This window comes from Buteo buteo, chromosome 2 (assembly GCF_964188355.1).
Source record: "Buteo buteo chromosome 2, bButBut1.hap1.1, whole genome shotgun sequence".
Classification (NCBI taxonomy): domain Eukaryota; kingdom Metazoa; phylum Chordata; class Aves; order Accipitriformes; family Accipitridae; genus Buteo; species Buteo buteo.
In genome coordinates, this window is record NC_134172.1 from 71148633 (window position 1) to 71175398 (window position 26766).

The 26766-nt window shown below is 39.1% G+C and overlaps 1 protein-coding gene across 8 annotated transcripts in view; it reads right to left on the minus strand.

The window, feature by feature from the left end:
* Window positions 1-26766, minus strand: part of RIPOR3 (RIPOR family member 3) — a 54105-nt gene that overhangs the window by 12336 nt on the left and 15003 nt on the right. For 3 of the 8 annotated variants that reach the window (XR_012648794.1, XM_075019207.1, XM_075019198.1), the window contains exons 2-12: window positions 20378-20656; window positions 19902-20030; window positions 15733-15879; window positions 12315-12393; window positions 11525-11548; window positions 11347-11400; window positions 10489-10638; window positions 9889-9952; window positions 9455-9498; window positions 8662-8787; window positions 6391-6536 (exon numbers count right to left, since the gene is read on the minus strand). Coding sequence is in view for 7 of the 8 variants with exons in the window: in XM_075019207.1 (XP_074875308.1) it covers window positions 6391-6536; window positions 8662-8787; window positions 9455-9498; window positions 9889-9952; window positions 10489-10638; window positions 11347-11400; window positions 11525-11548; window positions 12315-12393; window positions 15733-15879; window positions 19902-20002 (935 nt within the window). In the remaining variant the exon portion in view is untranslated. Of the gene's footprint in view, window positions 1-6390; window positions 6537-8661; window positions 8788-9454; window positions 9499-9888; window positions 9953-10488; window positions 10639-11346; window positions 11401-11524; window positions 11549-12314; window positions 12394-15732; window positions 15880-19901; window positions 20031-20377; window positions 20657-26766 lie in introns of those variants that run through there. The other 5 variants (XM_075019234.1, XM_075019217.1, XM_075019226.1 and 2 more) reach the window with 4 other exon arrangements.

Genomic DNA, 26766 nt, shown 5'->3' on the forward strand with positions numbered 1-26766 from the left:
AAAGACTTCCCAATTATCTACTGTATCACAGCCATTAATTTCCCAAAGCCATTGCAAAGCAGTCTAAGGAAACTTGGATGAACTGTCTCCCAAAATGCAACTTGGCTAACCAGGAGAGGGAAAACATATTTAAAGTTAAGTAAAGCAAGTTTGTTTTTTCTACATGTTACTTTTGTTCCCTACTGATATGCCTTGTGGCACCAAAAGACAGTTTGTTTTTCCACTTAAGTACTGGCATTTTGAAAAAAGTGAATTGTTTATAACAAAACTGTAATCTCATAGATATGAATATAATGACCAAACGGTAGGATAAAGTCAGCTGCATTTAGTTGTACAACATAGAACCACTAGAAGTCTGAAAAGATCCAAACGATAATGAGGACTAATCAGTTACAGGGAAATGAACTTCTGCTCTCTAGCAGAAGTTGAAAAGCAGAGCTCCAATTCTCTCCAGCTTCTCATGTTGCACAGGGACAATTCTCAAGAGCATCCTGCAGTGCAACACACCACTGTCTTCCTCAGCATAGAGGTAATGCTCTAGGAGCTCACCTAATACAGGTTAATTGGCTAAATTAACCAGTATCACCCAGCTGGGGCTCATCAGACAGGCCAGTTCCATGGAGTCACATTAACAACCATCTGCATTCTCTCACTATGCAGAAAATAAAACACGTTTCTGACAGTAAGAGCCTTTTAGCCAAAGCCTGCCATGTTTACTGATGGAAGCAAATTACTCGCATCCATAGCATTTCTTAAGAAGAGTCAGAGGGATCCATTCCTCAGATTTTTCATTTTTAGCTTTTAATATAGCAATGCAGTAATGCAAAATGACACTTCTGTGGAAAGAGACAGGAATAACAAGTTAAATCTGTTTTGCCCCTTTGACAATTACTAAAACCCTCTAGCAAAATACAGCTATTCAGCTGCCCTCCAAACAAGCACACGCTCCCTGTTGCTGCAAGATAACAAGTTGAGAGAGCAAAGGGTGAAGGAAAGAATGAAGTCTGCTCTAAAGCATCTATTATCTCTTGGTTGTAAGCTCTCTGGGCATGATCCATCACCTTGTTCCACATTTGTGCAGCAAACAAAACATCATACTGGGACAGATCTATGAATCCATCTCTCCCAGCATCTTGACATTGACAGAAGCCAGTAGGGGATATTCAGGGAAAAAACATAGGAAATAAGACAAATATAGCAGGCTTTCCCCAGACACATACTCAAATTTGAGGCAATCCATAGCTTAGATCTGTTATGCACCAGACTTGGCAAGCAGACTGTTGCCTTTAATTGTCACATGCTTTTCCTTGGTCTGTCTAGTCACTTCCTGAAATCATTGACACAAAATCTCTGTGTAGGTTAAAAGTATGCAGAAATTTCATTATTTAACTTTAAATTGTGGAACAAGTTCTTTGACATGGCGGGGGGTGGTGGTGGTGGTGGTGTCTGTGCCTCTACTGAGAGAAATGGTGGCTAATCATTTGCTTTCCACATTCCGCACAGCAAACATCTATATGCCTGTACAAGTATTATCCATCAACACCTTTTCAAGACTGGAAAATTCTGTTAAAAAAAAAAAAATAAAGAGAGTGGCCCCACATGTCTGATCATTTTTGTTGTCCCCATTCTATTTCTATATTGCCTACATGTTGGCCTTTGGTTTATTATTAAATGCATGACACTACAATGCCATAATTGTTAAGACCAACATAAATGCAGCACGTAGCTCTCCTTTAGCTTGCTTTACCACTGTTGCAGGACTTCAGTGTTTAGGTCCAAAACACACATGCCCAGCCTGGCCTTGAAGGGGTTTACAATTCATCAGAGCTCATGTTTCCTAGATTGAACCTCCCACAACATTAGAAGCTTTGCATCTGCACACATTCAGAGGTACTTCAGCCTTGCCAGCACCGAGCATGGATTCCCAGTGAGATATTATTTTGCCATAAACCACCAAACCTGTGGAGGGATGAAATACTTGGGATTTCTGCTGTTTCCCTCACCTTGCGGCATTTTTCTGCAGGATGTATAAGGAGGACACTTCCTGGTTTATGTTCTCAGAGGAACATAAGTAATCAGGCAGGGCATATAAAAGCTGAACTCAATTCAGTCTTCAGCCTCAAAGGATCTGCACTCCTTTCTCCTACTGCTGAGACTGTGCCCTAATTACTCCCCTTCTGTCCAGTCACTCCATGTATTAAAGACCACCAGGCCAGAAGGGCTCTTGGTGGATAGACCTGTCTGAATCCCACTATTAAGCCTGTGAATCCAAACTTGCATTAATACAAAAAACCAATTCTGGTCAACTGGATTGGACTCACTGTTAATCATGAGATTTCTTTTTTTCCCCTATTGAACACAGGTGAAAATGCCCATGCAACTTTAACAGTGTGATTGTTGTGAGGTTTCTCCTACCCATAATAAGCACCAGTTTCAAGGTTAGTACAGCTTATCGTAAGGCTAAGCTATGAAACATCACTTCCATCAAAAGCACAGAGATGCATCGATGGACTACTGCCTAAAGATACTTGCATGAGTACTACCTATTCACATAAGTTTTCACCTATAAGAACAAGACTGACAGTAGGTATGTATCCAAAAAACCCAGACTTTCCTTTTTTATTCTCCCTTAAGGTTTGTTTCTCCTACTCCACAAACCCCTGTGAGCCAGGCCAGCACGCACTCAAAGCGGGCAGAAATCACAAGAGCGGTTCTGGCTGGATGGTACCCTTAGATCCCAGTACGGGGTGCTAACTGAAGTTCTGAAAAGAGAACACAGGCTTTCTCTTTGTCCTTCATGCAAGAGACAGAATTCAGACTGCTGTTTAGGTTGGCAAAAAAACCAAAGCCTTCTGCCAAACTGGCCAACAAAGCCGTTCTGCAACAGGCCCAAGCTCATTCACGCTCCTCGTGGCATAATCTATAAAGGAGTTTAAGGAACTTCCGTTGGAGCCCAGAAGACTAGTGCCTATTTAAAGAAAATATACATTTAGAAGTGGAAGAGTGATCTACATTTTGATTTCTCACAAAGCAGGTCTAGATTGAAAGCTTGCCTCTCAGGGAAGTTTGGGCAATTCAGCTGGGTTTGTTTAGTTATTCTTGAATCAAAGAAAAAACAGCTGTTATTTTGAGTGCTGGATCTTTGAAAACAGAAACACCCTGAGTTATCACCACACAACTTCTCTTTTCTGTAAACAACTTCAGCAAACAGGCTGTCAAAAAGGAGGAGCCTGCCAGTTCTGTGCAGAAGTGCTCTGGAGAATCCACTTGGTAGGATACCAACACATTTCACAAAACTTAAACACAGCAGACACACACAGCCGGAGATTTCTCATATGCTGAAAAATTCCAAGTGGGGATTAACTCCCAAAGAAAATGCGTCACCACTAACCCTGCTCCCAGCTTAGCTGTTGCCAACTCTAAAAGCTGGGTGATGGTTGTCCCAAATGCCATAGAAGTGCTCATCTTGCCAGTCAAAAGCTGCATTCTGAGCTGCGAGCTACTGCAACAATCAAGTGTCAACATAATTTGAATTGTATTTTTCTACAAAATTTAGTCACAAATATGATTTGCTTTGGAGATTTAAGCTATTATCTGAGAAACTATGCAATATCGCAGAATAGGAAAGGGTTTTCCTTGTACAGTCCTTTTGCAAGGACAACTTATATGCATAATTATTTATGCAAGTTAATGACAGCAAGGAAAGGCAAACAAGTAGACCCAGCAAAAGTAAGTGAAGTGAATCTATCTGTTAAATGCCATTTGCATGGGTTAAGAAGAGAGTAGAAGTGATTTCTTCCAGACTCTACTACGAATGCGCCATCTCTCGGTACAGCATTTCCCATATTAGGGCAAAACCAGATTTTATACCCAGTTCAATAAAGAAAGTATATCTCCTTCACTGCACGAGTGAAGCTTCTTAAGATGTTAGGCTTGAAATCAGAGAAAAAAGGACTCCCCTTGTAAGAAGGGCATCTCTGCAAGCAGAGGGCTCTCTCTGCAGTCCTTTCTGCTCTGAAACTGCATATAGAGCTTCTGATCATTTTAGATCCAGGTTAAACCCAATGCAAGTTTTGGTGGCGTGTGTTTGTTGCAGGGTGAGAGATGACAAATAAAGGCATCAGATTTTGCTGGGGATGTATGAGAGCCCATATATCCTCCTACTCCCCTCTTCCCTCCTTCCTTCCCCAATACTAAGACACATGAATGTCAAAACAGAATATTTTAATTGGCCTTCATTTAAAAGGGCTGTCATTTTAAGAGCTACTTTTACTTTAAAAAATAAAAAAGAAACCACAAAAACATATATAACACAACTTACACCATCCCCACTCCACACAGTTTTCAATAACTCTACCATGAATGTCTCTGCTTTCAGATTCAAATGGGAATACATACGTAACTTGACATGAGTAAGAGGCAGTTTCATAGGGCATATAATGCAAGATCACAGCAAGCTTCTGGAATGAAGCTTTGTTACCCAACCAATTAGTGGCTCAGCTTCTCAAATAAGAAACAGAGGCCTCAAAAGTCTCTAGAGCAGCTGCAGCACCTCACCAAAACAAAACATATACTGATGCCCATTGTTAGACCTCAGGAGGAAAGAGTGTCATAAACAACAGGTGCAGGCTGTGTGAGTTTATTTCTCATTGACTTAGAGCAATGTGTGCATTTGAAAATAATTTTCAGATGCTGTTGCCAAGACTCATTTTTCAGCCCAATTGCACGTACAAGTCAACAGTAAATTTCAAGAACCACAGCATACACAAAAGACATTCAGAAAATAGTATGTTGATCAATAAACATGGTTCTTTCCCCAACCCCAGCAATGCAACCTGAAAACTGTTTATCAACACTTGAACAGGATTTGCAACAGAAAACCATTGTGGCATCTCTCCTGTTGGTGGCTTAAAAGACTGTGGTAAGGTTTAAGGCAAAAGATGCTTCCAAAGGTAATTAGAAGTAGAAAAAGGCTATTAAGACCTGAAAAATCAAGTCTGATGATTGTAAAATACATTTGGTTACTTTACCCTAAGGGCAGGAAAACTTTTCTTACTGAAAGATCTGTTTGACTTTTGGGTACATTTGGCAGACCACACATTCAATACATACAAGCTTTTTTTTTTATTTTTAGGTAATTTTTAAGAAAACAAGAAACGAGCATGGCCAGAGAAGAGTTGTATAAGGCTGAGTTATAGGTGAGTCTGGCCTGCAAGGCATAGTTCCCTGCCCTTCCTAATCTAAACATTGTTCGGTTTCTGCTTTTCCTGGAGAGAGCCTAGATCCACAAGTCATCACAAAGCAGCCTTTCAAAAAGGCCCTTATCATGGAGGTGTGTTCAAATGCCTCCTTGCCATGTTGGGCTGAGAAGAACTGAGGACTGCAGTAAGGCATATACAGGACTACAAGTAAAGACCGCCTGTTGTTTAATTTGGCACTTCACTAAGATGGCTAGATTTAACCCCTGGACAACAATAAATGGAAACAGGTTAAAAAGTTTTGATTTGTTACAGACAAGACTCTCAGTACAGACCACCAGTCCTGTAAAGCAGAAATAACAAGACTCTCAGTACAGATCAACAGTCCTGTAAAGCAGAAATAACAGTACTACCTCAAAAATCTATGGTGCTATGTCTAGAGTGAGGAAGAAGTTCCAGTGCAGCATCCACAGAAGTGAGAATTTGCTTTTAGTAACATCTGTAATCCACTACAAAAATTTACAGATTTAAATTATAAAACAATTTAACAAGTCACAGGCACCATGAAAATACTCTGATATTTTAAAAGTGCATCTATAACCAAGCTTCCCTGTAGTGCACCAACAGGCCTTACATTGATAACTGTAATCACAGTGCAAATAAGAAGGTGCTAAGTCTTTGGGGAAGCTTCATTTTTAACAAATTGTGGCCTGGTAATAGTGATTGTGCTAAAATTTCAACTATGTATTTCTCTCATTGTGCCTAGAAGCTGCTATTTTCAGTTTCATTTCATCATCTTTAAAATTATTGTTCATGTTTTATAGATGTACATGCATTGCCTGGAGCTAGACTTGAATGCTCATTCTGAAGAGTAGTAAGCTAAGTAAAAGCCTACTAGCCAGTTCACGTGGCTAGCCATGGCTCTGGTAACATCAAAGAACTGAAGGGTCATAGAAAGAGCTTCTGTCCCCCTTTCCCCCTCCCCTTCCCAAGGACGGGTCCCACAGAGTCAGAGATCAGGCACAGTAGCTGAGGTTGCTGTGAGGAAGCATGTGGCTGCTATCTATCCTGCACCTGCTCTGCAAATAGAAAGAGGACTATGATGTTGAATGGCACTAGGTGACATACTAAGGAGCCTTTAATTTATTTCAAATGTTTAGCTCCAGCTTTTTTCATTTGAAGCTGTACTTACTTCCAGAGGACCTCCAGCTGTAGCTTGATGGTGCCCAGTTCAGTTATATCCACAATGATTGCCTGCGGCTTGGTTGTGAAGAAGTTTATGCTGTCGCATGTCACAACACCAACTAGAATAGTGGCCAGTCCTCGCAGCTCTGTCACCTGCGGGGACAAACATATCCATTTTCATCTTACCAGACAATCCCAAGTCATGTGCGTGGAAAGGAGAACACCCCAGGCTCAGATCGGCTCCGAGGCCCACGACAAACTTACAACCTTAATACTCAATTCTGGGCTCCTAAACTTTTGTGAGCCAATATCCCCACAAGGAATATGTCATAGATGGCTAGCAAAGAGGAAAGGAGTTTTATGTGTTGGGGAGAGACAGAGCTGTACACTTCTGACAACAGAATTTGGTAGACTACAATTTTAAGTCTGAAATTTGGAAATTCTATCTCTGGTATACATACAAGTAGTTGTCATTTATAGTACAGAGTCTAGCTTGTCTACATATTAGACTAACACTGTCATAAAAATACATATTACAGAGAAGTATTTTAGCCTACCTACACTAGACTATTTCAGCTCTCAATTGCCTAAAAGATCTGGAAGCACAACTGTCCACATCTACTGTGACCTTCCTAACTGCCCTGAGCTCAGCTGTGGGCCAAAATCAGAACTTCTAAGTGTCAGGTCTTTCCTCTAGCTCTGCAGGTGGCTCCAAGTTTGTTATCAATGCTTTATCTAATAAAACATTTGCTATAAAAACATACTTCCAATTGAAGATCAGATTGTTCTAGAAGCACATAAAGCATCAGACTCAGCACAAGTGCCTGAAGTCCGCTTCAGGAATTAGTTACATGCCTACATCTCCTTTAAGAGCTAGCAAAAGTTTTGTTGCTAGGCTCCTCTTGGAACACTCTTTGGCACTTCAATTATTTTTTTTATTTTTCTTCTTTAAACCTGCTACGTATTTGTACTGGGTGAAGATTAAGTACAAAGTGGAAAGAGCAAGAGGGTGTGGAGAACATTAGTCAGTAGACTTTCATAAGCTGACAAAAAGGGTAAAACTATCATTCTCATACAAAGTAATACAAGTTTTTACAACTGTTATGGGAAAACAGGGATCTGAATTAGCCTCTCACCTGATCTTCATTGTGCAGTGGCAGCAAAAATACACATTATAAGCACATTTCCAAAGGCTGTGCTGGCAAAATGCCAAAGAGTCTCTCCTATGTAACCCAGTTCTTGCTGCCAGATAGGAGGGGAGCATTGCAATAGCTGCTTTAACACAGCTGCCAGAACTCGAAACCCTGCACTGGCACAGTTTCCTAGTAGAACAGGATCCAGCACAGCCTTCGATCTCAGCTCCTTTTAGGTTGACAGAAGTCATTCTGCAGAGTCCAGCCCATGAAAGATGCCAGACTACAGTGGAAATGCTGTTTAAAGATTAACTCCACCTGCTAGGTAAGTGCCAGAACCAATGCCCATGGCACCTGCACAAGCTACAAGCTTCCCTCAAGGGGTACCCACAGTGTGTCATCTATGTATCACAGGCCACTAGCACTGGTCCCTTACTGCTAAGAATATGACCTCTTCTGAGGCACTTTATGTCTTTAAAAAAAAGTGTCAGAACTCTAAATGAAGTACAGACAGTTTGTACCAGCATATAAATGCCATTGGTTCTTCAGATACGGAGCACCTCTGGAGTAAAACATGACAAAAGAATCTGCAGTGCATGCAGATAAAGGGACATTTGAACTACACATTCAAAACATACACATGTGCAATGATATGTTTTCCATATACACATTTCTCTTTTTCAATAGAGAACAGAACTCCAGGCACTTAATATTGCACATAGGTGATATAAATGATATATACGTACACATCTTTTTGTCTCTACATCTAGACTTCACCCTAGAAAAATCCCAGACATTTGTCTAGGACATTTTTAAAAACAAAACAACAACAACAACAACAACAAAAAACCAAAACCCCCACAACCAACAAACCAACCAAACCAAAACACAACCACATATACCAGACTCCAGAATATGGGGAAAGCAGATGCGCTAATGCAGTTATGAGTGTGAGGAGCAAAGGAAAAACAGAAGTAGTTGTCTGTCTAGTAAGAAGAACATTGATTAACTGCCATTTCTACATGGCTAGGAAGAGAAAACTACTTAAAAATTTTGACAAATGCTTGATAGCCTAACAGGTAAGTAGTATGGCAGAAGACCTGTTATTAACCCACTGGTTCCAATCCAACCATTATACACCACACCTTGATTTCAAACTTCTCATGGAGATTGGGTATAAAAATCTTCTCTTCCTCATCCCATGTTTGGCTGTCATCGGTCTCAATCTTGCCTTTTAACCTCCATTTTTGGCGCCCCAGTCGCACAAACACCTAGAAACCACAAAGAAAAGAGGATGTTGGGTCAACATATCCCAGTACATTCCCTTCAGTCTGTAAGCCTCACACTGTTTCAGTATGGCAAAGGCAAAGCCATACATTTAGGAATTTGAATAGCACTAGAAGATTGGAGGCAGGAATTCAGGTTGCAGGTTTTAACATCTTAACTCAGTGCCAAATGACACATCCCACCCATTCGAGAAGAACTGCAAAACTACGTTGCATAGCAGGTGTAGCAATACTGAAATAAAAGGCACACTGGTATTCATTTGGAACAGTTAGAAGTAGGAGAGCGACCCAGTAAGATACTAAGATGCATTCATATATGCCAAGGGCAATCTTCCAAGAAACAGGCAGCAACTGTTACTTGATTCCAAGGCAACTTTGAAGACAAAGAGCTGACAGGTTGGTTTTGATAGACAATCACTGCCATCTTTTAAAGCCTCCCATAACACTCGAATCACATCTTTCCCTCTTCAGTCTCAGAGGGCAGGGTAACTAGTAAATGTGCCAAAGCACTGTTCTCATCAGAATAGTGCACAGTTTTATCATAGTCTGCTTCCCACTCCCCTTCTATGTGTTACACCCTTGTTCTCCTGTTCCTCTACTGCAAACTCACAGCAGTAAAATAAAGGACAAAATGAATTGCTGTATACTGCACCTCATATTGGTCGCCCGGGCAGAGACGTGCAAAGCCCACCAACCCTGAAAAGAGAAGAAAAACTCCTAATACTTTTAGAGTTTTACAACGTCCCCCAAAGCCTCAGCTTGCAATAAATAAAGTGACTGTCTGGCTAACACCCCCTTGCGCTCAACTCTGTGCAGAAGCTACACCACCAGCCCACAACACTCTTAGAAGGACAAACTTTAATTGAGCTGAGGAAAGAAAGCTTGTCAGCTTTTGTACTCAAATATAAAATTCCATTGCAGATCTGTCTTACAGTGCTGAAGCAAACAGAGGTTTGCCAATATTCTGCTCAAGGTCTGATCCTGTAAGCCAGTGGAAGCATAAATGGACTCTCAATGGATCAGATTGCTACAAAGGAAACCAAAAATCAATTAATGAGTTTTAAAGGAAACAAGAAAGGAACATACCTTTCATCTTCAAGTGAAACTCTCCCAGATGGACCTCCAATGCCCCTTCTATAAAGCACATGTCCTAGAAGAAAGACTGAACAGTCACTATGACTGAAAAGCAGTGCTGAGTGGCTACCTTCCCATACATGCCATTTTCTTATCTCATCTTTAAAGGACTTTTTTTTTTTTTTTGGCGCTCCACAGAAGAGTGGAACTGTTTGAGCAGTTCAACATCAGTTATCTTCCACAGCTTGTTTTGTAAAAATAGCATAGCTTATTCATTATTCAATTCTCATCCCATTACTTCCAGTGGAAGTCATAACGGACCCCAGTATTAAAGCAGAAATTCAAAGAATTTTTCACTTGTCTTCATGAATGCATGAAGCCAAGCTGAGTAGGGGAAAAAAAAAAGCATAGAATTCAATAGCTTTGCCTGTAAAGTATTTATCTCACAAGCTTTAGTTCCAATTATGTACCTGTATTTCATTCACATGTTAAGTTTTTAACCCACACCATAAAAAAAAAAAAAAAAAAAAAAAAAAAGCCAGCAGCAAGTCCTGGTACATTTTTTGTTAAAGAACAGTCAGATCTTCGTTGTATGTGTGGAGTATTTCCTACCTCTGTGCACTCTTGGAAGTTCTTGTAAAGCTCCACTAGGCTCTCTCTGGAGGCTTTGGTGGAAGGAGACAAGGAAAAGGCATGTTTCATATTAGTGGCCCCATCTCGTAGTCTGCACTGGATACAGTAAGCTTCATAGAGTTCTTCTACCTTTAAGATTTAGGGGGGTGAGAGAAGAATGAACAAGAATTACCCTGGCATAGTTTTAATAAGTTTTGGGAAGGAACATCAGCAGTCTTCCCCAGCAAAAAAACCCAACCAAATCCCATTATCATAGTATTGCAGAATGCTGCAGCTCCTGCATTTTACAGATTGATTAGAGTGCTACACTTTGTAGGCATTCCTGCAAAAAAGCATGGGATATTGAGAAACCTAGAAGACAAGAAGTAACACTTTGTTCAGGGAAAAATTACTTGGGAGCAAGAAACTGATTCCCTCAATACAGCTTAAAACACCGACACCTTTAGCTGCGTCAGAGGAGAGATTTCATTCCTTTGGAAGCACATGGCAGACAGCAGACATGCACTCTACAGAACTGCCCATTTGGCCCCTTGTGGAAAGGCAGGGAGAACATGTAAGTCTTCCCATAGCAGCATTTTCTGAATAAGCTGGCAGACTATGCAAACTGGTTTCACAGGCAAACTCAGGTTGGGTTGCGCCCAACTTTCAGCCTGAATAGAACCATTCAAGAAAATAAATAAATAATTGCTGCCTCCTGTAAAAAGAGTGGTTACGGCTTTCAGAAAGTAGCCAGCATTATTCCCCTTCAGATGAATTATAATTGAAGTATTTTCTATTTAGACAGTTTGCTTATACAGCAGTGTAAGCCTTAGATGTACAAGATTTAAAACCCTTTACCTTGCTTATGTGAAACTCCAGTTTTCTGATGTATCTCTCCACAGAGCGAATTTGCTTTTGAAGAGGGGAGAGAGAAAGGGACTTGAGAAATTGTTTCCTAAACATGCCTTTATGTAACACAGTAGACACATCAATTTTCTTTATTTCCAACATTTCATCTCATCCTCAATAGTCTTACCTTATCCAGGTCATAGTAGAAAGCCTGAAAGAGAAATAGCACAGGCTGAAGAGAAGAGCATGTATATTTGTACATATTAATGATACTTTCATGTTTGCTGCAAGACTTACTAGGCATATCTTAAGTTACACTAAAATAAGATGCATTGTTTACTACAAGGAGACAGTCCAACATCTTTAGAATTAGTTTCATTTTCTGTTCATGGTTGGTTGGTTTTCACAGATGCTTGAAATGATAGTCTCACCATCAGCTGTAACAAGGACTTGGACATTGGTCAGGGTACATGGGAGTTTGATTTTTTTTTTTTAATCTAGCTATTATTTCCCAAATGAAAGGCAAAGTTGGATCTGCCTTTCCAACTGAAAAGTTGTCTTTTCATTAGCACTGTTGCTGAAGATACTTCTAGGGAGCAGTGAACATGACAGAATCTAAGTTGCTAGGACACATTCACCAACTATAGAAAACAAAGCCTGATCTTTATCACCATTTCTGTCCATACAGAGTCCAGGATGAACACTGATCACTAAAGAGATACAGGGAGATACCATCCCAGTAAGAAAAGGAACATGATCTGAAGAACACTGCTGGATGTTGGAAATGTGAAATCCCAAGTTTATTTCTCACATCTAGAGCTAACTTGCTTGGTAAATTTCTGATTGTGATGCCTTGCTGGATCTCACCTCAGTGCTTTAACTGGAAAAGCCCTGGGAGTCCCAGAGGTGAGAGAACATCTACTTTTGTGACTTAAATTACTTTAGAAATAAAGTATTTAACATTAAAAGCATCTTACCAATCTGGAGTTCCTTTTTGTATCTTTGTGCCGACCAGAGAGATAATCCAATTCAGCCTGATGTGCTTCCAAGTATTCACTGGAGAGGAAGAAAACCCAGTATTACGTTCTTCTGGTACATTCATTATAACACTTTCCCAAGGAATTTTTCAGCAGAATGTTACAAAGAAACTTCCTTCTCTAGAAGACTTCTCTTGTTTTACCCTGCAGAGATGTGAATGGCTATATAGAGAGACATGGGTCAACAGATGAGAAAGGACAAATATTTGTCTATGGAAACTATCCTAAATGCAAGAGTCACTCCTAGAGGAGCATCTGTATATAGTGAGTACCAGCAGATGCTGGTTACTGTTACCTAACATTTAAAGATGCTGTACATTAGGAATCCTCCTGAATCCTTTTTACTCCTCCAAGATATGGAATACTCAGTGCAATTCAAGAAGGCCACCACTCCTGCATAAGGTATATAAATGTACACATGACACACAATGCACTCAGACATTTAGTATTTCTTGTTTCCCTTCATCTAAAATAGATCATTCAAGTGAAAGATAGGCCTTATTCTGGGAATGCAAGGCAAAACAAAACAAGACAGGAGAGCTGGAAGTACTATTAAAGGCAAGAGGAAAGGAGGGATGTAAGAGGAGAACAGTAAGTTCTAACACACACATAACTCAGCTCACAGATCTCCTTTTCAGATTTCTCTAAATATTCCTGTTTGGCCTTCTGGAACCTTTTGTATAAAGTAGAAGATCAGTTCATTTGTTGAGCAAGTCTCTTCTTACAGTTACTGAGGAATAAGAATTTATCAACAAACTCCATCTTACAAAGTCAAAGAATTGCAACATGAAACAGTTGCACTACAAAACCAAGCTCATAGAAGTAGCCCACATGTAAGGTAGGGCACGTCATTTGCGTTTTAGCAAGCAGCGCTGACTACCACCTTTTAGTATGCTAGACAATTTCTTAATGTAATCATTACTTTTTCCAGAATGGGAACTATTTTGCAAGGTGTGAAGCACTTGGTGCCAGTTGGCTTCTACAGAGTTGCTTGCAAGCAAGCATAGTCCCTTAAGAGTTCCTGCAGGGCCTTAAACTATTTCTGCCGAGACCATCTTCTTCCAACTTTGCTTTTAATACAAAGCAGACTTAGGTAACTTTTTCCTCTTATGCTTAAAAGGCAACAAGAGTCACCTGGTAAATACTACATTGTAAGACACAGTCTCTGAGCAGTCAAAATAACTTCATTTTAGACAGCTGCACTTTTTCACATTTTCTTTGATGTGTTTCATTTTCTTACTTTTACAAAACCAGTTCACCCAAGACACCCAGTGGCTCCAGCATTCAGCTGTCTGCTCTTTACACTCGCCTATTAACAGCTCGGTGCAGAAGTAGCCAAGGTTGGTTGCAGAAAAGAGTTCACTTAACTTTTATAAGAGCTTCATCGCTTTTAGATTTAAGTATGTTAAAATTGCCAGCTTGATGGAATGGTACCCAGATGGTTAACAGAATAAGGAGTTAGTGGAATGGTACCCAGATGGTTAACAAAATAAAGAGTTATTTTCTATAGCTATAAAGAAACAGGCACGTAAAACATGTTCTATACCAAAAATTCAAGTCACTCCAGCACCAAGTGGACTCAGTCTGCATCTACTTAAAAGTTGGACTTCGCATTGCTATTTGATACAGTTGTTTTCTGTAGGTTACTTTAGTCAATTAGTTAGCTACGCAGTTTTGGCAGGAGTCTGATCATATGGCATTCACTGCAGAACTGGGAACAAATTCTGATCCACTTTATGGTTTCTCCTCCCTAAGCTCTGATAAATTCTAAACTCTGCAAAAATATTTGCTTTTGTTATTTGTTTTAAATCTAAATCCACTAATAAGACATTGACTGATATTTTTAGGACTACGACTTTATAGTCTTTTATTGGAATATAAGTGTGACACACCTGAATTTACAATGCATTATTACAGTGCATTTTACATTCTTTGCTTAAGAAAACAAACTATGATCAGAATTAATAGAGTAGCAAAATTCTGAGGACAGCAGCAACATATGCAAAGGAACTGTTAGTAGGATGCCAGCACAAAGAGCTACAGAGTTTGCAAATCCAAGGAAAGGTATTTTATCTTCCAATAGTAGCTTCAGGGTGTAAATGAAGTTCCTGTGATATTAGACAAGGCCCATCAACATCGACTGTAGCAATTTGTGTATTTTATTATATAATAAGATTTGAGGACTCAGTTAAAGGTTGATCTGTTTCAATCACTGATGGAGGCAAACAGCACTTGCCACCACTTCCTTTCTGATCTATAATACCAAGAGAGCAAGCTCATCCATCTTTTATTTGCCATTTCAGCACTGAATAACATCAGCATTTCTACAAGTTAACTGACAGCTTCCTCAAAGCCAGAATACTCTGAATTCAGATTGCCACCCCATCCTTTCATCTGTCTGCTGCATACACCCCACATCTGCCAGACGGAGACAATGGATAAAATTCGTCTTTAGCCTTTTCACTCAAGTCTGTACTGATGCAACAATGACTGTGCAGTCAACCATAATAAAGACTCCAAAATAGTGCAACATTTAAAGCAAGATGATGTTATTTACATTGCCATAAGAAGATGGAGTTGTACTACAGCTCTGTTTCATCACCTCAAGTCAGCTGAATTTTTCAGGTAGATCTGCTTAGACCTTTCCCTTATAGCAAGCCACCAAGAGACGAAAGAGTACTTTTGAACGCCAGAGTTTAATTCCATTAAAAGGAAAAAAAAAAAAAAACCAACCCCAAAAAACCCCAACCCAAACAAACAAGCAAACCCCCCAAAACTGAAAAAAACCCCACTAGAATATCTCTTTAAGTGTTCTCCAATTAGCATAGGGAGAATAGAAATGGTTTATGAACCAGCTTCCCCACTGTGTCCTTGCAGGGCACACCCTTGCTTTCAGACTTGGTTTTAAGCCAGCTTTTTGAGTCAAAGCAAACTCCACACAGCTCCCTCTCCAGAAACTTTCTGCCAATCACCCCCCAAATCTGGCTGTCCCATCCCTCTCCAAGCCTCTCCTTGATCTGGAGACTTCCTGCCTGCCACCCTGCACGCTCTGAAAGTCTCCCTTCCTCAAGGGAGCTCAATTGCTCCCCAAGAGATGGAGAATCTCCCACAGAGTTCTACCTGTCACTGACTTTTTAGAGAATTGTAACAAACTAGGAACAAACAAAACATCAGAGCACTTTGTTTGCAAGCAGACTGTCTGAAAGTGAATGAAACTTGTTTTACAAGGTCTCAAGCCAGTGTCTGGGAAAGTTACTACATATGTTTAGAAATGCCAGATGGAGACAGAGAACAGTGATACACAGACTTAAGCAGCATGACTAGGTAAGGCAAATTACAATATTTTAAAAGTCCTTACTTAAGTCCTTTCTTCAAAGCTTCAAAAATTTTCTTCACCTGCAGTGGCTTTGGATCCCAGACGACTGCCCCCTTCTGCAGGGAATTATAAGCCTTGGGGGATTTCAGTGACATTCTTGATCTCACTGAACTTCTGCTGAGAGACTTTCTGTAGACAGAGAAAAGAAACATGGGAAAGATGAAAACCCATCACCTGGGAGAAGAGAGATGCCTAACCCACAGAGCTTCCAGGCTACAAGTTATGTGTCCAATCCCATATACCTTTACTCAAAAGAACAAAGCTCTTGGACACACTGAGAATACTTTCACAGATAACATTAAAAAGTTAAGGCCCAGCCCTAAATACCTAGTGCATGAAAGCTGAAATTTTTTGTGACTTCAACAATAATAATTTCAATAAGAAACATCTCCTTCTCCAAGCTTGATGTAGACTCTGAGAAGCCTAGTGGTTCTCTTTTATCCTTTTTAAATAAAGAAAAATTGTGCAGGTCCCCATTTCTTTGGGAGGGGGGGGGGGGGGGGGAAGGGGGGCAGGGTACTAAGCAAGAAAACGAAAAGCTCATTTTTAAAACAGGTTAATAACAAGTTAATGTTTATACTGCTAGCAACTGTCTTAACAGATATGCATGGCAGCTAGCCAAGGCCCTGTTTCTGTGTGCCCATTCATACCAGTTGTCAGGTAACTACAGAACTAGTCAAGTAAGCCATGCTGCAGGACAAGGACATTCCCATTCTGGCTCTCACCTGCAATTCAGGAAAATGAGGCAACAAACTTTTGATCTTCTCAAGGTCTACCTTATAAAGCTAACATAAAAAGCCTTTAGAAATAGCTATTTCTTTGCCTGCATTCACCATCCATTTAAATGATGGCTTAGAGCCCTACCATGTTTTAGAAAAGCAAGCTACCAAGCCCAGATTGCACACAAGATATAATTATATCAAGGTGTTTTTTCAGTGTCTAACACCTCACTTACTTTTAAAAGCAACTGCAAAAACAAAATTAAATATTGTTTCTAACAGAAATCCCACACACTAGATTTTTTGTGCTAACCTGAAGAGTTAGAACACCCTGAGCCATTAGTTACATATATATATACACATATCTGCAACATTTAAATCAGTAAAGGAGCTGTCTGCAAATGGTTCTTTCATGTTGTCAGATTCCCGCGTGGCTTACCTCTATCTATATAATCCTCTAAGTCTTAGTTAATTTTCATATAGTTTTGTTAGTACTCCCTGTAAGTCAAGCCTCTAAAATAACATTATCTAAAGAAGCTTCCCATTCCACCAAGCCAAGCTAACCGGTTGCTCTCAGAGAGCTCTCTCTCTCTCTCTATCCTAAATTCTGCTTACCTGGAGAAATTATGAACTCCAACAGGTTTTAGACTTAGCCACTGGCTTTTTTAAGTTCTAGGCATGTGACTGAAGGCCTAAGGAGATAATTGAGCTTGGTGATTAAATCCTAGGCCCAGCACACCTGAGAGCTGTCTCCAGTCCTATTACAGAAACCTTCAAGTAACTACTTTAATTATCCTGGTGCTAAACTTCCACTTAACTCAATTTTGTAACATATAATCTGCAAAAAATCTGACAAAATTAGGTGTTGCCAAACATTACTGGATATTTAATTTCTTCACCCCAAAGATTATCTTAGTTTATTATGATGGCTTAATGTAAAGTATTAATTAACAAAACCATTTGGAGCTCAGGTTACCTATAACGAGGAACACAACTGTTAAATTAGAAACTTACATTAATACTATTTTCTTTCATAAGATAATGAATCTTTGAGTATTCCATGCAAAGCGAGAGGGTTTCAACAGCAATAACACTGGAAGGGACAGTCTAGCCAATAATAGCAGTTGAAAGAGTCTCCGAGAAGGAACATCACTTAAAATTCTTTCATGCAAAGAAGGAAATAGCATCCAGTTTCATGCTTTAGATGAGTACTCCAATTAGCAAGATACCATATGGAAGATATAAGATAAATCTATCTTTTGAAATTAAAAAGCCCAAATTACTCCTGGGTTTTGTTTATTTTTGGAAAGGGAAGGACTTTGATATTTACTTTCAGAGTTTTGTACTGCAAACCCTAAATTCAGGAAATCATTTCCCTTCAGTTGAAAGCATAGCATCTAAGCACTGCATACAGACAGGCTGAGATTTAAAACTCACTGTTTTCCTCAGTGTCTCCTACTGACTGATGTAGCCCGTAAGTACTCAGTGAACTGATGTTAAGAATCCCATTTTCATACATTTCATAGAAAAGTGGCTGACATGGGCCTTAGGGACAGTAGCTAAAAGCTAGATGCTATGTTCCAGCTTTCCCTTGTGAACTTAATAATTTAAGTATCAGATTTCCCACTTTATAGATAACAGTAATAATATTTACTTCCTGTGGAGACCATTGTGAGGAAAAATGAAATAGTGTGTCTGACTGAGAGCCTCAAAAGGAAGTTGCTGAAGAAATGCAAAAGTATATTTAGCATCTGCTTAAGAATCTCCATGTGGACCTGATTTGTGTGTCATCCTTTGGATAGACCTTGCATAGGGCCCCTGTGATCTCCTGCTGTGTTTTGCAACAGTGCCTGAGGGAGAGATAAGTTAAGAAAGGGTGATTAAAAAATTTCTTCACTATGCTGGAGAAGGCTCTCGGGTGTTCACTGGGCTGTGACCGAGTATCTAGTACAAATTTTCCTTATTGCAGTGATTCCTGAACAAAACTGTCTGTCTAAACACTTAAATAGTGAAAAGCAATATCATAAAAAATACATAAAGGGAGGCATTTGGTTAGAAAACCTTTGCAGCTAAAAGTAATAGAATAATCTTAAGGGATATATGAACTCTTCTGTTTGGAGCATTCTTACCCTGCTGGACTGTGCCTTTGTTGGAGAAACAGCTGTTCAACACTTTTCCTGGTAGATACTTTCCCTGCTAGAACTCCCACTATGTACTTGAGCTCAAGTCTGTTTATATAATTTATTGGCAGTGTTTTTCTCGAGATGTTATTGATTGGTGCGATTTTAGATGTCCGATCTTTGCTAGGTTTAATATTATTTTTCTGCTTCCACAACAAATGAATTTTTCAAACGTGAAGACTTCTGGATTACATCACAGTCATGCTGGAATTTCATTTTTGCTCATACTTTACCATGCTGTGTTTCACTAAAAGGTTAATTCAGTCATTTGGTTATTTGAAAAGATATTTTATGACATGAGTCAGGTATTTTACTGATACACAATAGGATTTTTTTGAGTACAATACTTTTTTTAGAGGCCTACTTTCCAATACTTCCATAAGATACTGCTAAATGATTCACTTTTTTATTATTCTAGCATGCACTGGCAGTCAGAGATTATATGAATTTTCCATGCATATATCATATCTTCTATAAACATTCAACAGGCTATACAGGGATCACTAAATTCAGAAAAAGAATAAGAGCACTTCTAGTGGAAAAGCTGCACAGTTATCTACATAGAGCAACGCTACACAACAATTTATGATAAGCAAAAAGGAAAAAACAGTGCAGGATGGTTTAGCAATTACAGAGCTCAGCTGAAGACTGGAAGACTGGACTGCAACCTTGGCTATATTATAGACCTGTTACTGATTGCAGTGAATTTGCAGCGGCCTTCTTGGCCTGTTTGTATTCCTCCCTTCCTCTCATTTGTGGCATTGCCAGAAAGCAGCTCTTCTTCTCATGTAATGCTGCTCTGCTTAAAATAACTCCAGGAGAACTTGAGTTGGGTTCAGCTACACATTTTGCCAGGACTCACCATTAACATCCCCATCTTTTTAAAGGTCTATGAGATTTTCAATTACCATAACTATTCAGAAGGTTTTAGTCAGAAAACATCAGTTACTACTAGGCTGCTAGCAGGAAGGGTCGTAGCCCTTCATTTTTCTAGAAGAAATGGACACCATTAACAGTCTGATACATAACCTCTGAAATCCAGGCATCTCTGAAGTACAGTGTGTATAGTAGTAAGATAGTATGGTGTGAAGTATAGATATTTAAGAGTGAACCATGAACACACTCAGTAGTTGTAAGGTAAAAATTAAGGAACAGCTTCTACACGTAGATGCCTTAGGTTAAAAAATACATTCACAGTACCCAACCCATTGTTGCCCAAACCATCAGGTGCTTTACTTTTTGTGTTACTTACGCTAATTTTCTGCTTTGCACAGTGCTGAATCCAGTGAAGGAACAACTCCTGCTGATGCCACCCCCATCACCAGGAGAGACAAATGTGAGTTTGACCGACATGATTGCCAGTCAGTAAGTCTAACGGCTTCTGAAATAAACAGAAAAACAGATGAGTCAAAAGCTTCTTGGCAGTTCAGGTTTGTGCTGCTGCAAGTGCTGAGCTGAATGGAATTGGAAAGTCAGAACAACAGACAGTAGATTAAATAGAAAAAAAAGACTTGTCTGCTATACATGTTTCCTCTATTGCCATCCACAATACAATTAATAAGGGACTGAACAGTCTAAAATGAAATCTCTCATGCCCTCTTCAATTTCTGATTGATTTTACAAACTCACTATGTAAAAGCCAGAATAGCCTCAATTCACAGGCTCTCTACATTTCTGATTTTTTAAAAACCCTGTAATTGTCCCACTGCTTAAGGAGTTCAGGCCAACCTGTATATTTCCAAATCAGTATGGATGCCAGAACAACACTTAAGCTCCAGACTTAGTCAGGTCCAAAAAGCAGTTCCTTGCATCTGTGCAGAGCCACACTGAAGTCAATGGTAGAATTGGCTGAGTGTGATGCTTAAGCCCAAGGCAGAAGTCCGATTTCAACAGTAAATTTCAGGTTCTTGCTCCTCCTCTGGCAGGATTTCTCTTGGATTGCTCTCTTCTGTTTTCCATCAGTCAAACTCTTTTGCTTTCTGGAGAATTGTGTTCTCTGCCATATGTCTATAGAATCCAAGTTACAATATAAGTAACAGACATATCCTTCAAAGCAGCTGTAGAAAATCACCCAGACAGTTAATATACAGAAAAATTCCCTTCCTTCCCCCCTCAAGCTCATGTAATGTAAACACCACAACTGAGTAAAACTCAGAAAAACAAAAAGCTGGAGTATCTATTTGTAGGGAGTACAAACTCCAATAAAGAGCTGTACATGCTCCCTGCAAAAGTTTGTCCTACATTATAGAATGTGCTCTGAAGAACAGTGAGCTCTTAATCTACCAGAGTAGATACTGTAAAGAAACATCTGCACTCAACCCCTATGCCTGAAATTATCCCATCAGCATGGCTATAGTTAGTCAGACTAGAAGCCCAGAAATGTGAAGATAAGACTCTTTCCTGGCTCTTCCACTAACTTGGAGAGCAACTTAACTCAATGCTCTCCCAGACCGCATATGAAGAACTAAATGCTTAAATATGCTTCCCGAGAAAAGTGCGATTTGAGAGTGTTTTGCTAATTCTGGGCTAGTCTACAAGTACAGGGAATTACTGTAAGTGACTATGCTTTAGGTATCATTATCTGCCACAGCAGCAACAAAAGTTGTCATGGATTTCCACAAGCAGAGATCCTGCAGTGAGACCTGACTATTTCATTAGAAGCCGCTCAGTCAGCTCCCTGGGCTGAGGTCTAAGACTCCCATTTCTTTGCCTGTTCTACAGGCTGTGCCAAGTGCATGAATACCTCTGTGTAAGAGGCAAAATATTCTGGAACAAGATGTGAAAATGATAAATTTGAGCCAAACAGCTACCTGCTTTGCAAGCTAACTTGTTTGTCAAAAGAGGTGTTGGGCATGGCTAGGTATTTTGTATCTCAGTGCAACAAAGTCCACATGATTCCATAGCTTCAGTAGTACCAAAAGAAATCTGTTACACGGAAAAATTCAGGTGCATCTTAATCACATTTTAATCAAACTGTACAGCACTTATGTTCTCTTGTTTTGAAAGGGTGTCCTTAACACCCTTAATCAGAGATTGTACTTGCATCATATCACAGCTGAAGTTTCAAAATATTTTCCATTCTTTCCTCTAGTTTTCAGATGCTTATAAGCCTGTGAACAGTCACCCCATCAAAAGGATCATTAGACTGAAAAAACCACGCAACTTACTGAAAAACGTAATTGCATAACAAGCTATTAAAAGAAGAAATAAAAGGAACAGCCTCATGGTCATTGACCACATCCCTCATCAAGGATAAGCCAGATTCCCAGGATCTATTCTTCAGCTCTCTAACCTAAAAAAGTTAGTTCATGAGTAAAAGGGAGGAAGAAAGTGCAGGAAAAGCTGTGTAATTTTACAAGACTCCTAAAGCCTGCATAGCATGAGACTGAAAGCCTTTGAAGGATATAGATGGGAAACAAACAAAAACAGGCAGACCTTTGACAGGGAACAGAAAGTAGAAGATGATGAAAAGACTCCCAAAGTAAAAATCTGTGGTACTGAACTCTAGATGTGAAGAATTAAGATGGAAATGTACAGACCCCAAAACTCAGTTGGTGAAAGAAATAGATTGCTTAAATTGCCTAGACTTGATTCTGTTGCCACATGTATTTCTATAAATGAAATATAATTCTGGACTTCAAGAAGATACACTGTTGCAAATTAGTAGAAATGAGAGATGAACTGGACCTCACTTGTGCATAGCCATAAGCATTTAAAAATTCTCATGGGGCATTTGTTTTTTTTAGCTGCACAAAGCTTAGTCCTCAAGGCCACTGACCGTGTCATGTTCTGCTGTAACGCGTAGCTACATTCAAAAGCAATTCACAAGCACATTTTCACAGTTCCCTCTTATAAGAAGGAAGAGAATTTAAATAATGTTAGGAAAGCACCATTAAAGGGGTTATCTTTCTTACTTTGAAATAATGTCAACAAAGTCAAATCACACTTGGTACACACCTGCATAGATTTTTTGTAGCAACCTAGAAATCTTACAGCTCATTTCACACTTCTGAGTAGAAGACCATAAGTAGGATGTCAAGACAACATTTTATTTGTAGGAAAGATTTATAATCGCAGTTGTTTAAACAGAGGGTTTTGCTCGCCAGAGTGTCTGTATAAAAGTGCTGAGCTACATTACAACTACCCCTGAGAAAAAGCATCTGGACACATCTCAAATTCAACTCTCCCTTTAGGCTAGCAATAAATCAGATAAGGACCCCCCGACAAAGCTGAGTTCAAATCTGTCTTCCAACCTGTAACCTCTGCTGCGTAGGCCAGCGTCTCCAAATCTCATAAATACAGGGATTATACCCTTGGGAGCAGAGGAACTTCCTCTCTTTTAATCTTCCCCAAAAGCACAGAACGTGAATACGGTAGCTAGCTAGGGGCTGGCATATGTAGAGCACAAAAATATCAGGCCAAACTGAAGGAGTCTATTGCCAGGGGCAATAGAAACACTGAACTACTAGAAAAAACAAGGAGTCTCGAAAAAGTCTTACAAAGTTTGAGAGTCATAAATAGACCTCCAAACTGCCAGGTACTAATCGACTCCAACATTTTAATACATGCAGTTTTGTAAGATTGAGACTTCAGGTCTCAGTAATATATTTTTAATATAAATCAAAAGAGTATTTATTTCAAATTAAAGGGGTATGTTTGTTTGTCCCTGTTTCAATGATTTGCCATAACAGACTATTAGCATTTAACCTTCAGTGTTACCAAGTATCCAGGTATGTAGGACCAAACATTGGAGCAGCGAGTACACTCAAACTGCATGTTCTGCTTTGTCTCTGTTAGTATTAGGATATTCCTCGAGCCAAATGACCTTCATCCTCTACAAACAAAAAACTGGTGTCTGTTTGTGTTTATGGCTAAACTTTTCCAGCCCTAGTCACATATTTAATTGTTTCTGGGCACAACGGTTTCAACAATTTTATGAGGAAAATATGACTCACCGACTTCTTGCAAAATATTTCTGCTTGTGCTTTGTACTTTAAATTAGTAGCCATGTTTTTCTTTCAGTATCTCCAAGAGGTTCACTTGAATTTGGTGAACCGTTGCTAGAGTAAGGTATTCATGTTTCCTTAAAATTTATAATGTTCCAATTGCGAATGACTAGTTGGTTAAGAGACACACACTCGCTCTTAGTTGTGTGTCTGCAAGAAACGGTACCAGACTTCTGTTTCCTTCAGCTAATTGGAGACACACACGTCGAGTTGATAGCCTAGCCAACAAGTGGCTATGTATCTCACTAGTATGTCAGTACCCGCTGTTCACTGGCTTCAGCAAGCAGCGGCTGCCTAACAAAATAAAAGCCAGTTTGAAATCAAATAAATTATTAGTCACTACAGAAAATAAACACAGTGACCGAACACAAACTATCAAATGTCAATTGCTTCAATGTCTTAGGATCATGTTTGTGATTCTGGATACATTATGTGATCATGACAATTTGTCTTACACCACCTGATGCTAACTTTCTCCTTACATTTTTAGACTATTGTTATTTTTATACATAATTTTATTTGTAAATATTACACTAGCTTTACTTGGAAGGACAATAGAGCCATTCTATCTTCTAATTGTGGAATCTAAAAAGAGTTGATTTCATTCTGTATTATCACAACATAATTCTTTTCTCAGTATCAGATATGCTCAACATCTTATTGGAGGGACTGCAGCCTTGACCCTAATATACGTGGCTTAAATTTATGCCTATACAGAGAATCCTCTTAGTAAGTGGATTTCTGCATAGCATAGTACATAGATTTTATTGTAGGGTTGCCACCTGGAATCTATGTCTTTCTAGAGCATGGTTTTATAAAATTAACTTCAGCTCCATGACAGCCAAACAAATTTGCCATTAATGTGTATTGGTTCTATACCATTTCTACTGAAACTCAATTTTAATTGTACATAACAAAAATCAGCAGTGATTAAGCAGATGAACGTTTAGGGACTTTAGAGACATTCTGTGGACTTACTCTAGAAATGATCTGTGATTCCAACTAATCTGCTGTTTCGAAAAAACCTTCAGTCAACGGTGCTAAGTTACTCATTCCACTTCCTTGAATTTCTTATGAACTCCACCACAATAACTGTTTTGCTGCTATAATTGCATCTGTATTAAGGTTTTAGCTGATAGAAATATACATTGCAAACACTTCATAGGTGAAAAGACAACCCTAACATAGTTACATCAGAAAATTTCTAGCATAAGTCAAATTTAAGACTGATTTTGCAAACTGGGCTACATTTGTCTACCATCACATTGATGTAATCACAATTATTTTTCTTCCTCTCATTTATTTCAAAACTCAGGAACAATGGAATTAACTAACAAACACTTCTGAATGCTTTTGATGGGTGGTATCCATTTCAAAACACTTGTGGCAGACAATGGCATTTGAGTCTTTCATGACACTGATAAAGAAGAAAAAAAAATCGGATTGCCACAATGTACTACAATACCGTCAAACATTTTGAAAGCCTTAGGGGCTGATCTGGGCCTGACCCACTGAAGCTTTTTGTGATTTTAATGTACCATGGAACAGGCTGGAAATTTCTGGACCTTGGCACTTACTTTGCAGCGTTGGACATCTAAAGAATACAGACCACTAAAATGAATGAAACTCCTGAGCCGCAGTAACATCATGACTCAGCCCTAATTACTCTAAAGGTAGATATAATGAAGGCTGACTGAACAAAGAATGAAGTGACTGTCTTGTGTACAGTATAGTGTTGAATCCACTGGGAAAATACACACTATATTTAATCTTTGCTCTTGAGCATTCTTTAGAAAAACCATTGACCTCAGCAGCAATGTCTACTTTGCTAGATAAACATTCCAAATTTATGATTAAACCCCCTTCAATTTTAAGCATTTTTGTTCAATTGTTAGACAAACATTCTATTTATACAGTTATTGGCAAAACTAAGAAAAAATTCTCTGGTTATTTTTCTAGAGATAAAAAGTCATTTGAATTAGGGACACAGAAAGTGCCCTTGATGCTACATCTCAATATAACTATTTTAACACAGCATTACACTCAAATAGGGATCTTTTCTTCAGATAAATCCTTTCTGTGGAAAGGATTCACAGCACAAGGATTCACAACAGAATCTGAAAAGGTTATATGTAATTCACTTTAACATAGGAATTCTGACTTGTGGATATCATTTATCTAGAACTGGTGTCTCACACCAACACATATAACCTGTAACTAGTCCACCACACAGACAGGGGAAGGGCCACTGCAGTTACAGATATGGAAAATATGTTTGATGTTTTGTTTTTATATGGTAAAACAGATTTATGAAAATGGAGGTACTGGAGACAAATGGCTGCCTGTGACAAGCTTTTGAAAATCTTCCCCTTAGAATTTTTATCATTCATCTCTGAAGCACTAAGACGTAAATTTTGCTTCTCCCTTGCACTTTGCCTGCTCTCCCATCTCACCCCTACTCATCTCTTTCTCCCTGCTGGTTCCTATAATGGGAATAAAACAACGTAGACAGCTGAACATGTTCAGTCGTCTTTGCAAGAAAATGCAATCCATGCAGGAAACCATCTTCTACCAAAGAGATATGGTTAGCTACAGTGCTGTAAGGTCCAATGGATATAGCTGTACAGAGCCATGAACAATCATTCTTCCACTCATATTCACCAGACATTTCTGCTGTTTTAAGACTGAGCAATGTGAGCAATTACATAGCTGCAAGTGGAAGATTTTGCTTCTCTACATAGCTGCACATGTGTTCCACAGAACTTCTTGGCCTTAAACCTGTTTAACTCAGATTATTAGACGGGCCTTTTACTTTGCACCAACTTACATCTGTCAGGTTGTATTTTGAAAATCTCAAATGATTCAGGAATCTAATCCCATTCTCAAAAGTAATTTAGGCTCTTAGGAGCTAGTTCAATTGATTTTTAATAAGAATTACATTCATAGCTTACATTATTTAGAAAGATGGGGCTTCAGTGTGTAACTTGTTTTGGTACTTTTGCAAATTTTATCTAGGCAGATTCAACTCTTATATATTTAAATACTGCATATCTGACATACTTTCCTCCTAGCCATATTCAAGCCATAAAAAGAAAATCAGATAAACGGCTT